The 15,384-nt window shown below is 39.7% G+C and overlaps 1 protein-coding gene across 3 annotated transcripts; it reads left to right on the top strand.

The window, feature by feature from the left end:
• Positions 1-489: 489 nt before the first annotated feature.
• Positions 490-10,100, top strand: orc2 (origin recognition complex, subunit 2). 3 transcript variants are annotated; one of them, XM_049031569.1, is made up of 17 exons: positions 490-765; positions 2,794-2,898; positions 3,009-3,158; positions 3,355-3,441; positions 3,811-3,876; positions 4,005-4,036; positions 4,247-4,304; positions 4,683-4,861; positions 5,263-5,361; positions 7,063-7,169; positions 7,320-7,452; positions 7,526-7,622; positions 7,865-8,011; positions 8,098-8,269; positions 9,185-9,246; positions 9,461-9,579; positions 9,726-10,100. In XM_049031569.1, the coding sequence occupies exons 2-17, from the start codon at positions 2,802-2,804 to the stop codon at positions 9,807-9,809; spliced, it is 1,689 nt and encodes a 562-aa protein (XP_048887526.1). In that variant the 5' UTR covers positions 490-765; positions 2,794-2,801; the 3' UTR covers positions 9,810-10,100. The 3 variants fall into 3 exon arrangements, with proteins under 3 accessions (XP_048887526.1, XP_048887533.1, XP_048887516.1); XM_049031576.1 differs by lacking the exon at positions 490-765 and adding an exon at positions 2,036-2,334 and having other exon boundaries at positions 2,775-2,898; XM_049031559.1 differs by lacking the exon at positions 490-765 and adding an exon at positions 2,036-2,334.
• The last annotated feature ends 5,284 nt before the right edge of the window (positions 10,101-15,384 follow it).

The following is a 15,384-nucleotide window of genomic DNA, read 5'->3' on the forward strand; positions in this document are numbered from 1 at the left end:
TGTAATTGAATGCTGCCATATATTTTTTTAATAAACTCATGAATTTTATTTATGAATGTTTTTGTATTGCAATAATTTATCATTTTTCTTTTGGTATGACTACATCATTTATAAAGTTGTAATTTACTGATGAGATTAAATAAATGTACATGTTTGCTTCCTTTTTTCATTTTAGGAGAAGGGAACAGGATTCATTGCATGGAGACTTAAAACTCTTTCAAGGAAGAATCCAAAACATGTATGCTTAGTGTCTCATGAGACTGGTGGACCAAGTCGTCGAAGAAGAATTGAGGATACTGAACAACTTTATGGAGATGCATGCAGAGAATGTCATGCCCGGCTCGTCCAGTCCTCGTGTGTGCCACGCCCCCTCATCATCTACATGTGCTTCTCCGATTGTCCCCAGCTGTTTCCTGTTATTTTCGGCTTGTCTTTTGTATTTAGTCCACGTCTGAGTCCGTCTTCCCCAGACTTGTCATTAATGTTAGTTTGTTGCTGTCTGCCCTGTCTTCCTGGCCCTTGATTAGACCCTCGTTTACCTGCAATCCTGCCTACCTGCCTCATCCTTCGCCGCTTCCTGCTTACCCATCCAACCCAACATCTGACAGAGAAGCAATTTCATTCCTTTTTCAGACAGCCAATGAAACTGAAGTTAGGCAAAAGATGAAGCATACCTTTAAGCATCGGCAAGAGCTTGTTCATAACCCAGAAAGGTCAACCGACATCTTTAAAACCTCTCCAAGATTTTTAAACGTAAAAGGTTTGGTAAGTATAAACGTTCTTTTTCTATTTATTTCTGGGTGTAAGCAATTAAGTGTGATTTAAACCATGATTGCTATGTGTTTTACTGTATGCAATTTCATTAGGTAAATCAAGACTTTGTTTTGCTGTTCAATGCTGAAACATCCGCAAAATTGCTTGAGCAGTGGGAGACAGCATTCAAGCTGAAAGTCAAAACAAAAGAGCCAATTATTTCCTAGATAAATGGGATATAGTTGACCCAATTGAAATTAGACTTGGCATGAGGTATGATGTGAGACGCAATAAAAAAACAGGCTCATATGATCAGGTCCCAGTGAAAGATACCTTTGTTTATGTGCCAATTCTAGAAACTATAAAATTTATGTGTCAAAATTCAGATATTTGTAGATTGATAAGAGAATCTTTGGAAAGGCAGAGATCACATGATTATAAGGACTTATGTGATGGAAGTTACTTCAAGGCTCATCCATTATTTTCTAGACATTCCACTGGTTTGCAAATAGAATTATATTATGTTGACTGCGAAACAGCAAATCCCCTTGGGTCCAAACATGGGATACACAAAGTTGGGGCTTTTTATTTTGTCCTAAGAAATCTTCCACCCAGATTTAATTCAACTCTGATGAATATCCATTTGGTTGCACTTTTTCATGTTCAAGATTTGAAAAAATATGGTTTTCAGCCCATATTGGACCCTTTGATACATGACATCAGTATTCTAGAGACAGATGGCATTGAACTACCAATTTCCATTGGGAAAATTTACGGGACCCTATGTCAAGTAAATGGGGACAACTTGGGAATGCACTCAATCCTTGGTTTCACTGAATCATGTAGCGGTCAGTACTACTGTCGTTTATGCTTGACTGAAAAGGCAGCTGCCCAGGTTATTTACAATGAGGATGATCCAAGGGTTGTTTTACGTGATTACAGTTATTCCAAGTTGGGAACCTTTTTACTATTACACAAATGTACTTCACAAATTTAAAAAGCGTTACAGATAAGTGAAGGTTCGTTTGTTTCTTGCTGGTTATATCACAATGGCTCTAAATTGTGGCTGGAATCGTACATTTGTTTATTCCTCTCTTTTTTTGTGGGGGTACACAACGTAACACACACCCTTTTCTCTGTTCTTCCTCTTCGGTTTGGTTTTTGATGGCATGTACTCTTTCCATGAGTTTTTTGTGCTCAGACAACAGCAACAACAGCATGTTCATGGAGGCAGCCATGTTTGTTCCGAGTTGTGGTAGCTCGGATGGTGACGTCACTCAAGTCGGAATTTCCGAGTGATAATCGAACGCACCATTAACATTCGGCCGAAGTTTTACTCGCACAGTAAGGGATCACACTAACTGACTGTTGCCGTAGTGCATCCTTTTTACTTATTTACATCCATACTTCGTAGCGTATGGATGCAGCCCAATCTTCGCTACAAGACCGGAAGTTTACTTTGTGGTGTATCACGGGAAATAGTTTTTTTGCGTACGTGGTGTATCAAGGGATACATTTATTTAGGAGCGCGCTGTAGGCCAGAAGCTGTGGCGGCATATCTGAAATCCTTCTGGGATCTGTGTAAGTTCAGTTCAATATTAGAATAGTTCAATATCATTAATGATGAACAGGTTTTTCCTTTCGTATCGGATGTGTAGATCTTTCACTGAATTCCTCTAAAGTAAATGTTATCTTAACATGTGCTAGCTGGTTAGCAAGTTAATTGCTGTACATGATCGATATTTGAACCTGCTGTTCATATTTCTAGACAAATAATTTAAGTTTCTTAGGCGCAATCTTTATTTTTGCATTGTATGTGGCGAAAAATAGATGATACAGATTAACGTGTATAAAGTATAGTTCCCTTGAGCGGCTCAGTGTGGTTTAATTGCTGCTAACTGGAGTTCATCTGCAGCATATTCAGCAGACCTATCATTTTATGGCAAACATTTTATGTTAGTTTTAACACATCGTAACTGATTCTGTGACGTGTAATATTATCTACTGCTGGCTGCAAACGGCATTATTGTACCGTCACAGAGTGAAGTATGAGTTCCAGAAAGCGTGCCATGTACAGCCCGGCGCTGGAAGTGCGCTTTGTAGGGGATGCCGATGTCTTGGAGCACATAATCGATAAGCAGGAAGGTAGGCTGGTCAGTTATCTGGTAACAATTTAAACGAGGTTTGAAAAAGTAAAATATATTGTAGCCATAGTATTTGATTATACTATTAAATATTTTGTTGTAACTTTATAGGTGTTCAGTTGACAAAAAGCTCAGTTCAGACTTTGATATCCCTGAAAAACTGCAAAGGACAGCTCGATAAGGTTCTTGTAGAACAAGAAGATGAACAGGAGATCTTCAATGAAGAAGAATACATAAAAGTCCTAGGTACAGAGGCTGCAGGTATGGTGCACCTGATAAATTATGTACACATTACTGGAGCACTGGAAGTTCTTTTTTTCTATTAGATTCCATAGGGTTTCCCCTTTTCCTTCCCGAATCAGGGCACAAACCAAGAAATGGACATAGCGGTAATGTTATTTCTTTACTAGTTAGTATCGATGACATGTGTTCTGAGCTTCATCATTGTCTTCCCCAGGGGCAGGTGAAAGTACAGCTAGCCCAGGAGGGTCTTTTGTGTTCACATTTCAAACCATCAAGCGTCCACACAAGATGGCTCAGATTGGTCAGTGGCTCCTCCGTTGATTCACCCTGAGGCTTAACATTAATTATCTAGTCTGTGTTAAAATTATATGAATAACTGACCCCTTGATTTTTCCAATATTTTTTACGTTGCCGTTATGCAAATGGGAAGCATAGCAGGTATTGGTGGGCAATGCACAGTAACGCTGATGTTGGTGACAATGTGTGTGTATGTATGTATGTATCTATTTTTTGTTTTTCTATGTATGTGCTGCAGTATGCAGAAGAATTCTCCCCTGGGATCAATCAAATTAATTTTAATCTTAATGAACACCCGTATCATATTGTTTTGCATATAAACCTGCACATTTCTGAACTTCCAGAGAACTTCCTCTCTTTCCTTTGTCCTCAGCATCAGAGTGGGCACATGTAGCAAAGACGGTCTCTTCCCCAAAGGACCACACCAGCCCATCCATAGGTAATAAGTGAATTCTTTTCACACATATGTAGACATTTTTGTGTCATATTTTTTTTCCACTAAGTCTTTTATTTGTTTGCAGAAGTCATTTGTAAAAATCTTAGAAAATAACTGCACTCTCTCTCTAGGTCCGACCAGTGAAAGAAAAACCCCTTCAAAGGTCTGTTCAGCACTCTCTTTAGCACATTGTGCTGATGCTATCTTTTTTGGAAGAATAGCACTTTTGAGTCACACCTACCTGGGTTTGGAGTTCAAATCCTGTGCCCTGTGAAGAACTGGCATCCTGTCTGGGCTAAATCCTAGTCTTAGTACAAAGTAGTAAAAAGTATTCCCATTCAAATTAACTTTTTTTTTTGTTTGTTTTTTTTAGGGAAGGCAGGTACAGTTTACATCAAGCACCCCACGTAGACTAAGAAAGCTGCTGTCAGGTTTGCATTTTAAACTTTTTTATTTATTTATTTTTATTTAGGTCAACTTTGGGCACTTGCAAACAGTATTTTGTCTATGATATATGTTGTGCAGGAGATGATTCAGGTCATTTTTATAATTTGTGCATATAAAAAGTGCTATTTACATAAAAGTAAATGAAAATCAAAAGTATGAATTGATTAGCCCTCTGATGGGCTGCCCCCCCTGTTCTGGGTTGTTCACTGTCTCGTGCCCATAGCTTCCGGGATAGGCTCCGGACCCCCCGCAACCCAGAAAGATAAGCAGTTTGGATGGATGGATGGTTGAGTTTATCAGAATTGTTTCATGACTTTCACTAAATAGTAACATACAAAAAAGAATCACCTTTACATCCTTAGCTCCAAACCTGAAGTCAGACACCGACAGTGATTTCTCTGCCTCCAATTCGGAGGAGGAAGAAGACGAAGAGGGTGTGGACCAGGCTGTGGTAACAGACCTGGAGGTAAAAACCCCTAGCAAATTGGTGGCTGGAGCTTTGTACAAGACACCAGTGAAGAAGTCCAAGAAAGGTCTGGAGGTAAGGGGTAGTATGTGCCTGTACGGGTTAGGACTTAGATAGAATTGTTGGTTGAAATTCTACACTAGCAGATGGATTTTGCCTTAGGCCCTTGAGTATGGCTCTTTGCCCCCATTTGATCCGGGGACACTGCATGCTGACTGACCTTGTACTGTGACCCCTAACTTGGTCTCGCCTATGTATGTGTCTTTGTGTATCATGGAGAGCAAGGTGGGATAAGTGAGAAAACGGGATGATGAATAAAGCATCACTACTTTATTCCATTTTATGTGTTATATGCATTCACTCAGTCAGTCTGTTTTGTCTGTCACTCAGTGCATTCACTCAGTCAGTCTGTCATTCATTAGATTGAGACATTGCATGCTTCATGCATGTAATGATTTTGTATTTTGCCTTCTTAGTCCAGTCTTGTGGGGGAATACTTTGAAGCTCACAGGAGTTCCAAGGTCATGACCTCTGACAGAACCCTTCAGAGACTTCAATCACCTATGCTGGACCAGGTTTGACTTTTAATTTTTATTTCAACATTCTGTAATCAGGGTATCCGCGGTCATGGAAAACCTGGAAGAGTTTTGGAATTTTGAAATGTTTTGTAAATCTTGGATAGATAGGAAAAGTTTTGGAAACTAGCCTTGTTCATTTTTGTTTCCAGCTCCGTTCCACAACACAATAACAGAAATGTACGAGCAGAAGTCAATAGTGAACTACCTTGGTAAACATCTGTTTCTGGTCACTTTTACCACGCAGATTTTGCATATTTGAGATTGCTGCTTTTTTGCTCCCTATCCCAGTTTTTATTATTTATAAGTTTTTGCACATGTTTGAATTTTATTGATCAGTTTCCTATTTTTAACTCGGTTTGCCTCTACCAATCATTTGGTAACTACAATTATTTTAATATTGGGATTAATTTTCTTAATTGAATGTTATTTGCACATTGGCAAAAGTTGTCCCCCGTCTGTGTTTATTTGGTAAGCAGATTGGCTATTATCGCACCTTTGTGACACCAGATGTCATGGCAACGCTGATAGATGCCTCCAAGTTGTCTAGTGTTAACAACAAAAATCTTTGTTGATGCATTGAAAATTGACACTGGGTTTGTTACAAAAACAGTTGTTGCAAACCTGAGGAAGGCAGGAATACTTTCAGATAGACTTGTTAGAATTTAATTTGTATTGCCGCAAATTCCTTAATTCCTTCGGCATCCATGAATTCAGTCAATTTCTTGAATATTTTTAGTTCCTAAGAGCAAAACTTGCATTTCTCACAAGCACTATGCGGAGTCTATGTGAATCACAAGATGTATATGTAGACAGAGAATGAATTTATATTTTCTCTATAATTTTCTATATATACTGCCATGGTGGAGTCTGAATTGGACATATACAGACTGTTTTATACGTTAAGCAATACAGTATAACTATTTACGTAGTATTTCCATTGTACTAGATATACATAATCTAGAGATGATTTAAAGTACAGGGGAGGATATGCATAGATTGTATGCAAATACTACACCATTTTCAGCATGTGTGGATTTTGGTATTTGCTGAGGTCTTGGAATCATACCTTCTGTGGATTTGGGGGGTTGACTGTATCTGCATAATATGTACATCTCACTGCAGTACTGTACTCGTGTTTATATTCACCCACTTACCTGTGGTTTACCATGGTCCGGAATACAAAATTGCAAAATGTTTTTGAGTGTTTTTTCGATTGTTCCTTTATCTGTTGAGGGGTATAAAAAGCATGATTTTTTTATTGCTTAATTATCCCTTGATAAATGACAGTTTTTCATTGGTCTTTTGTCTCTTGAGAATTAGGCGAAACTGTCAAAATCCCTTTCTTTCGAGGAAAGTACAGTGCTGTATAATAATGTACAGAGTACTTTAATATGACTGTATTTAATATTGATACTGTTTTACTGTTTAATTTGCGAATTACCATATATATGTACACGAACATAACATTATATCTGGGGTCCACGAGTAGTTCACCATTATCCGCAGTGTTGGCTGTCCACAGTAGGTCTCAGAACCCATGAATACCCATGTATTGTCTGTTTTGTGTGTTTGTGTAGTTGTGTACTACACATTATTTTTACAAGCATCCCATTTTGTCTTTTAATTGGTACACACACACTTGTGTATAGCTGGCAACAGTTTTGGTGACTGTCCAGTGACCGTGTGATACTGTTTTAGGAAACTTTGTATAGACTTCTGGATGGGAAACCTCCTTACTCTGATGAAATCCAGCAGCTGAACAAGGAGCATGAAAACCAGTTCAGCAAGTGGATTCTGCAGTTACAGTGAGTAAGACATAGATGTTTATTGAACTTTTGAAGACTCCTTTTATCTTGAATTTTGTGAGTCAGCTGATATGTGAACTTTGGAAAAAGTTCAAAGGCAAACAGATCATTTGGTCTGTTGTAGTATAGATATGGTTCTATCTCTGGTAGGTTGGGCTTCAATCTGCTATTCTATGGACTGGGATCAAAGAAACTGCTGCTGGAAACCTTCCGAACCACCATGTTACAAGACACGACTCACCTGGTGGTCAATGGTTTTTTTCCAAGCATTACGCTCAAGTCGGTAAGTCAGGCTCCAGTGCTCACTATGAGGTTTTCTAACCCAGAAACATTGCCCTGACAGTCTCCTCCTCTAGATCTTAGGCTCCATCACAGAGGAGCTGCTGGAGCACCAGGGAAGCTTCCGCAGTGTTATGGAACAGATGGACTTCATTGTACAATCCTTGAGGCAAGGTGCTCTATACCAAAACATATTTGTCTTCAGACTGTAGATGCCTCTGTGGACATGCTTACCTTGTATTAGGATGTGACGCATTTAACAAAATAGCAGACCAATGGGAATCTTATTCAGAATCTACAACTCTACTGAGAATGAGTGACTCGTATATTATTGGCAGTGTCATTGTTTGGGATGAGTGTGCATGTATGATTCCTTTTGATGTTAAGCTGCTAACTTTCATGTAACATTGTACCAGAGCCCACTTTGCGGATCTACCTCATCATCCACAATATCGATGGGCCAATGTTGCGGGCTGAGAAGACCCAGCAGGCACTGGGGCAGCTTGCCTCACTTCCCAACATGCACCTCTTAGCATCTATTGACCACATCAATGGCCCACTTGGTAAGTTTTGCCTCAGTGCCTGAAATTGTTTAAGCAGTTATATTGAAATATGTTAATGTTTGTTGAATGATATTCTCTGAGTTTAGTCTGGGATCAATCCAAGATGAGCCTTTTCAATTGGCTGTGGTATGAGACGACCACTTTTTTGCCGTATGTTGAGGAGACGTCCTATGAGAACTCGCTTCTGGTGCAGCAGTCTGGAGTGCTGGCTCTTAGCTCACTCACGCATGTTCTGCGCAGCCTGACTCCTAATGCAAGGTAATCAAACATGCCTACTTTAGACATGTGGTCTTTCATTTAGTGGCGTGCCTATACATAAATTTTACCCAATACTGGTAACCGATATATTTTGTCTAATGTTGTGTAGACCAATATCTGAGATGATGTGGGCGAAGTGGTGGCTCTGAGGCTAGGGATCTGTGCCAGTAATTGGAAGGTTGCTGGTTCGAACCCTGTGGATGCAAGGAGTGATCCTACTCTGTTGGGCCCTTGTGGAAGCCCCTTAAAATGCAATTGCTTCATCTTGGATATGACGTTAACATCCAGCCCTGCAAGCAGGTCCTCCAACTTCCAAGGAAAATTTGGCAGTTGGTGGCAGGATTGGCACTCCAGTCACTGAAACAAACTCACAGTTGCATGCAGACTAGGGTTGTACTGAAGTATTACCTGCCATGCAGCTGCACTCAAACCACCTCAGGGATGAGAACCTATCGTGTGGTGGGAACAACTATGCTGTCATCAGCGCATGCTCCCTATCATTTTTTAGTTACATACTGGGCAGGGGGTGGCTTACCATTGCATATTACTGGACTGATGTCATTTTTTTATGCTGTGGAAAAGTACAAATTCATCTACAAGCCAGATTTAATTAATTGACAATATGTTGCAGAGCGTATAAAACCATCTTGTGGTATCCCCCGTTTTGTACCAATATAGGATGCAAATTAAGTTTATTCTTGGAGAGGGAGGGTAGTATCCCTTACTACTTCCTTCACATTGAAAGTGGTGACCCTCCTCCTAAGTGGTGATTGATTTTTAACAAATATCAGTCTATGCCAGTACGTTAACTAGTGTGTGTATATATAAGCATCTCTGTACTTTTACTCGCCCTGCTACTTGTCCTAAAACTGTTGTCTCGCTCTGTGAAACTGAATCCTTTGATTTGTTTCCTAGAGGAATATTCAGATTGCTAGCAGGGTTTCAGCTGGAGAACAAGAATAACCCATCTTATACAGGTAAGTCCCACAAGTGTTATTCCATCTTCACCTCAAACTCATTGAATTATTAGTTAACAATGCAAAGCTACTTTCAGCAAGACAGAGGACCTGTGTGCGAACTTCATTATGCTACACCTTAAGCTGACTGGAGATGGCATCGATCAACTGTAATATTTAAACTGCAGTGAAATGATGTGTGTGTATATAAGTAACAATGCATTTGTGTACACAGGGTTGTCTTTCCAAGATTTTTACCAACGTTGTCGTGAAGCATTCTTAGTAAATAGTGACATCACCCTGAGAACTCAACTGACAGAATTTAGGGATCACAAACTAATTCGCACTAAAAAAGTAAGTATCTGATCTTTAGACTAGGAACAATGTGCTTTTTACTATTGATAGTTTACTGTATTTGATCTGCAAAACTCTGAGTTTAAACATGCAGATTTGGACATGAATATAATAGAAGCTACTGTGATGTTTGCTGTCTCGTGTAGGGTGCTGATGGTGTGGAATACCTGCTTATCCCTGTGGACAGTGGAACTCTGACTGACTTCTTAGAGAAAGAGGATGCAGATTAAACACAAAGAGGCTGCCTGGCTTATATCTTCTATCAAGGTTTACAAGCCCTGGGGTGCAGCACGTATATGTCAGAGATTTGCACAAACCCTGTGTAGCTACTTTCATGTAGTCAATATATATTTTCCAGAATATCTCAGTGCAAATTCACATATGAACTTTTTTTTGTGAAATAACATAAGTTAATGAATTTTGTAGTTTGTATAGATGTATGCAGAAATACCACATATTTGACAGTGGTGTATTTATATGAACATCTGAAAATTATAGAATAAATAACTTGGCACACTGTGTATAGTCTTATATTGACAAATGAGAATATTTCTGATATGCTTTGAACATTTATTAAATTTTGTGGAGGATGTTCACAGAAAAGTCTCTTAGATTCCTAAGAATCATTACATTCGCCCTTGAAGAGAGAGTAAGTTTATTCCATCTAAAAATATTAGATTTTTCCTTGTTCAATACCGTATAAAAAATGTCCTTTATGTATATTATTGCAAATTGTAATACTTGGGTATGTAACGCGGTTTTTAATTTGAATAAATGGAGGGACAGAGTTAAATGGGCAGCCTGTGGGCTAATTGGGCTAAAATCACAAGGTTGCTGGTTCAAACCCAGCCTCAACACGTTTGCGGGTCCTTGAGTAAAGCCCTTAACCCCCAGCTCCCTGGGCGCAGCTACAGGTGGCAGCCCTTTGCGGACAGCTTACTCTACAAAGAGCAAGTTGAGGCGTTAAGACACTTTTTTGATCCCCATTGGGAAATTATCTATATTGTTATTAATTATTATTATTATTAATAATTAATATTATACCAGTTTATTTTATAACCAGAAAAACTACTGAAGTGGTCAAATCCTTTATTATGTGAATGTTTTCTTTTTGGATAACTTCCAATGTCATCTGTTTACAAAGATATGACATATCTATGATCCCCAATTCTCACAGGGCAAGCATCAGACTGTTTTATAGCTTGTGCCAGGGGTTTTAGAGAGAAACAAAATAAAAGTGGACAACCCAGTATTGTTCCTTGCTGTAAAAGAAATGGAGAAGAGATTACATTCCCTGCAAGTGGCGAGTGATGTAGCCACTTGAATTTTCCCTTGTTTCCATGATGGGACCTTCAATGGTGTCTGTACTTAAAACCCTAGGAACTTTAAAAACAAAATTCATGATTTAGAGGCCTTTATTTCATCAAACTCGTATGATATTACAGGAATAACAGAAACATGAATGAGTTACAATAATAGAGATAAATATAATATAGATGGTTACATGCTGTTCCATCGGGCCCAAATAGGCAAGAAGGGAGGTGGTGTTGCAGTATATGTTAAAAAAACATGTAGGCAAGGGCGCTACAGAAGCAAAACTAGATGCTAAAAACAGATGGCCTAATTGTCGGTGTTTATTATGGAGCAGCTAATGTAGTTGCAGAGGAAAGCAGAACATTATACAACAATATCAGGATCATGAATAGTAAAAGTAGCATACCTGTCACAGGCGAGAGGCATGGTACAGGCAGGAAAGGAAGGTGACACTCCACTTGTGGCTCCACAATGCAACAATATTATTTAATAATAATAATAAATCCTTTATTGTCACTGCAGAGGATTTTTTTACACCTCTCTCAACTTGCTTTTTGTGAAGCAAGCTGTCCAGAAAGGGCACCTACCTTTTGGGGCACCTAGGAAGCTGGGAGTTGAGGTCCTTGCTCAAGGCCCCCCAGATATACTGAGGCTGGTTTTGAACCCGTGACCTTGTGATTACAGACACACAGGCTTAGCCCACTGAACTACATACTGCCCCTTTAGTTACAGATAATGAGAATACTGGGAACACACAAAAAGACCACAAGGGGTCAAAACTAAAAAGAGGAATATTACTAACAGAACAAAAAATGATCTACAAGGGAAATTGGCAACACAGTGAACAGCACAGATGATAAACAAAAGAACCAACATCTGGGAACATAGTCAGTGATCTCACAGGGAACAGATCAGGATCAGGTACCTAAATGCAGAGGGCTAACAAGATAACACAGGACAGGTGGTAGATTACCTGGATTTAAATTTCATTCTGAAGGATAGCCAACATGGATTGAGGAGAGGTAGGTCCCGTTTAACTGATCTACTTGAGTTTTCTTAAGGAAGCTATGAGAAAAACTGATCACAAAAAGGCCTACAATGTGATGTACTTAGATTTCCAGAAGGCCTTTGATGTTGTCCCCCACAAATGGCTCTTGCTTAAACTCAAAGCTGCAGGGATTTTAGGAACTGATTAACAGATAGGAAGCAGGGAGTAGTTATTAGAAGCACAATGTCACAGTGGCTCTGCATTCATACTTAGGTACTGCAGGGTTCAGTCTTAGGACCAATAATGATCCTAGATACAAGAGATACAAGATACTTTATTCGTCACATACATGGTTATACTAGTACAGTGGTTCTCAAACTCAGTCCTCGGCCCTGCTTGTTTTCCAGCTATCCTTGCCCCACACATAAGTCCCAGCTGTCTTTCAGCTTCTGATTGACTGAACACACCTGGTCCAGGTAATCAGCAGTGTGTAGGGCAGGGATAAATGGAAAACAAGCAGGGCAGTGGGTCCCGAGGACCGAGTTTGAGAACCACTGTACTAGTACAACATGTACCCTTGAACAACCCTTAGACTGTACAAGAAAAAAGTAGACTAATTTACATTAATGATATTGACACCATGGTGGTGCAGTGATTAGCACTGTTGCCTCACACCTCTGGGACCCAGGTTTGAGACTCCGCCTGGGTCACGTGTGCCGAGTTTACATGTTCTCCCCATGTCATCGTGGGGTTTCCTCCGGGTACTCCGGTTTCCCCCCACAGTCCAAAAACATGCTGAGGCTAATTTGAGTTGCTCAATTGCACATAGGAGTACATGTGTGTGTGTGCCCTGCGATGGGCTGGCCCCCCATCCTGGGTTGTTTCCTGCCTCTTGCCCATTCTGGGATAGGCTTCGGGCGATCCAGTAGGATAAGCAGTTTGGAAAATGGATGGTTGGATGGATATTGAGACCAATACATACAGCAAACTGCTTAAATTTGCAGATGACACCAAGGTGGGTGGTATAGCAGATACTGAACTAGCAGCACAGAGGCTACAACGGGATCTTGATTTAATTAGCGAATGGGCTGATATCTGGCACATGAAATTTAACGTAGATAAATGTAAGGTAATACATACAGGGAGCAGAAATATAAAGTACAGATATTTTGTGGATTTCACTGAAATAAAGGTAGCTGATTATGAGAAAGCCCTCTCTGTGTATGTTGATGCTTCCATGTCCCACTCTGTTCAGTGTGGGGAATTAAAAACGCCAATAGAATGTCAGATTGCATATCTAGATGTGTGGAGCTTAAATCAAGGGAGGTGATGCTACAATTATACAATTCCTTGATAAGACCCCACCTAGAATATTGTGTGCAGGTTTGGTCACAATACCTTAAAAAGGACATTGCTGCCTTGGAAAGGGTGCAATGTAGGGCTACAAGAATGATTCCTGGTCTTAGAGGAATGTCTTATGAGGAGAGGTTAGCTGAGCTGAATCTGTTAAGCAATGAGCAAAGTAGACTAAGGGGGGACATGATCCAGGTATACAAGATTCTAACAGGTCTAGATGCTGTTCAGCCAAATAGCTACTTCAGTACTAGTTTAAATACTATAACTTGTGGCCATAGGTGGAAATTAGTGGGAGAACATTTTAAAATGGATTTGAGAAAGCACTTCTTTAAACAAAGTATAGTTAGAGTATGGAATAATCTCCCTGTTAATGTAGTGCAAGCTAAAACTCTGAGTTCCTTTAAATCAGAGCTAGATAAGATTTAAACAACTCTGAGCTATTATTTAAATTCTCCCCAAACAAGCTTGATGTGCCAAATGGCCTCCTCTCATTTGAAAATTTGTTCTTATGTTGTTAACAATCAACATGGGTTGGCACAAGAAAACGGGCAACAGGTGGAACTAATAATTAAGACAGAAACTAGAAAGCTTAACAAATAACAAGAACTAGAAAACATTGACTGGAAATAAAACACTAGGAACAGAACATAAGGATAATTGAACAGAGCCAGAAAGGAACAAAACAGAACATAAGCAGGGAAAACCCAGGACAACAAATACAAAAGAAAGACTAGGGAACAATATCTACTAAAGACAAAAACAGAGGTTGCTGAACTTGAACACAGAACTGAGGAGTTCATATGCGCATGCTCAGCCCACAGACCCATGCGGCAGTCTGGAAGAATTGGGGAAACACACTAAGGACTTGGACAACAGGGAGGACTGGATGGCCAGCAACACCTGCTGGCCAAATGGGGAGAAAGCACGAAAGGTTGGGACAGAGGGGTGCTGACCCTGACACAGACTAACGCTAATTTCTAATCTAATTTTGTGAAACTGAAAACTGAAGCTGATGTGCTACAAAGCCTAACTAAGTTTAAAATAAATCGCAGGGCTCTGATGGCGTCTTACCTATACTTAAGAGATGAGGGATATTGTTTGCCAACTTTTAACCTTTCAGCTGTTTCATAAATCTTTATTGGCTGGTGTGGTACCTTCTGATTGGAAGCATGCTAATGTAATGCCCATATTCAAGAAACAGGATAGAAGTAATCTCTCAAACTACAGGCCAATTAGTTTAACTTGCATAACTGGAAAAAGTAATGGAAACTATGTGAAAATGGTGGATTACCAGGATTCAGATAACATTCGGAGGTATAGCCAGCATGGATTTAGAAATGGTAGATGTTTAACTAATCTTCTTGAGTTCTTTGAGAAGGCTACAAGGGAAATTCATTGTAAAATGGCCTACAATGTGACCTACTTAGATTTCCAGACAGTCTTTGATATTGTCCTCCACAAATGGCTCCTTGTTAAGCTCAAAGCTGGAGGGATTTTAGGAACTATAGCAGCTTGGATTGAAAACTGGTTAACAGACAGGAAATGATGGGTAGTTATTAGAGACACAATGTTTCACAGGGACTGCATCCATATTGGGTGGTACCCCAGGGTACATTTTAGGACCACTATTGTTCCTAATTTAAGTAATTGATCTTGACATCAATATATGCAGTAAAATGGTCAAATTTGCAGATGTCACGAAGGTGGGTGGTCTAGCACAGGGGTTTTATTTTGGATAATACTTCCATCTGTGGCTCATAGGTGGCGATAAGGCAATGCACTTGGTGATTACAGTAAAATCCCGTTACAGTGGACTCGTTTATAACGGGATATGGTTTATAACGGACAAGGTCCGCTGGTCCCGGCCATGCGCCTTTAAGAACATGCAGAAAAAGCATCAGATATAGCAGACTCACATATAACGGAATTTCGCTTATAACAGACAAATAATTTGCCCCCCAGGGCCGCTTTTAGCTGTTAGTTTTGTTCAGCTATAATGAACATGCAGGCTCCACCTACTGTATAAAGTGCATGGCGTGCTGGTGATATCCAGCGTAGATACATAGTCGAGATTATTAATAGTCACGCATCTGGTCAGGTAAAGTTGGATTACCGCATGTACAATATAATAATCTATACCACAAGTG

This window comes from Brienomyrus brachyistius, chromosome 1, assembly GCF_023856365.1.
Source record: "Brienomyrus brachyistius isolate T26 chromosome 1, BBRACH_0.4, whole genome shotgun sequence".
NCBI classification, from domain to species: Eukaryota; Metazoa; Chordata; class Actinopteri; order Osteoglossiformes; family Mormyridae; genus Brienomyrus; species Brienomyrus brachyistius.

Coding starts and splice junctions, on each gene's coding strand:
- orc2 (XM_049031569.1), top strand. CDS start 2,802: ATGAGTTCCAGAAAGCGTGCCATGTACAGCCCGGCGCTGGAAGTGCGC. Junction 4,305..4,682: donor ACTAAGAAAGCTGCTGTCAG/GTTTGCATTTTA, acceptor TTACATCCTTAG/CTCCAAACCTGAAGTCAGAC. Junction 9,247..9,460: donor GAATAACCCATCTTATACAG/GTAAGTCCCACA, acceptor TTGTGTACACAG/GGTTGTCTTTCCAAGATTTT.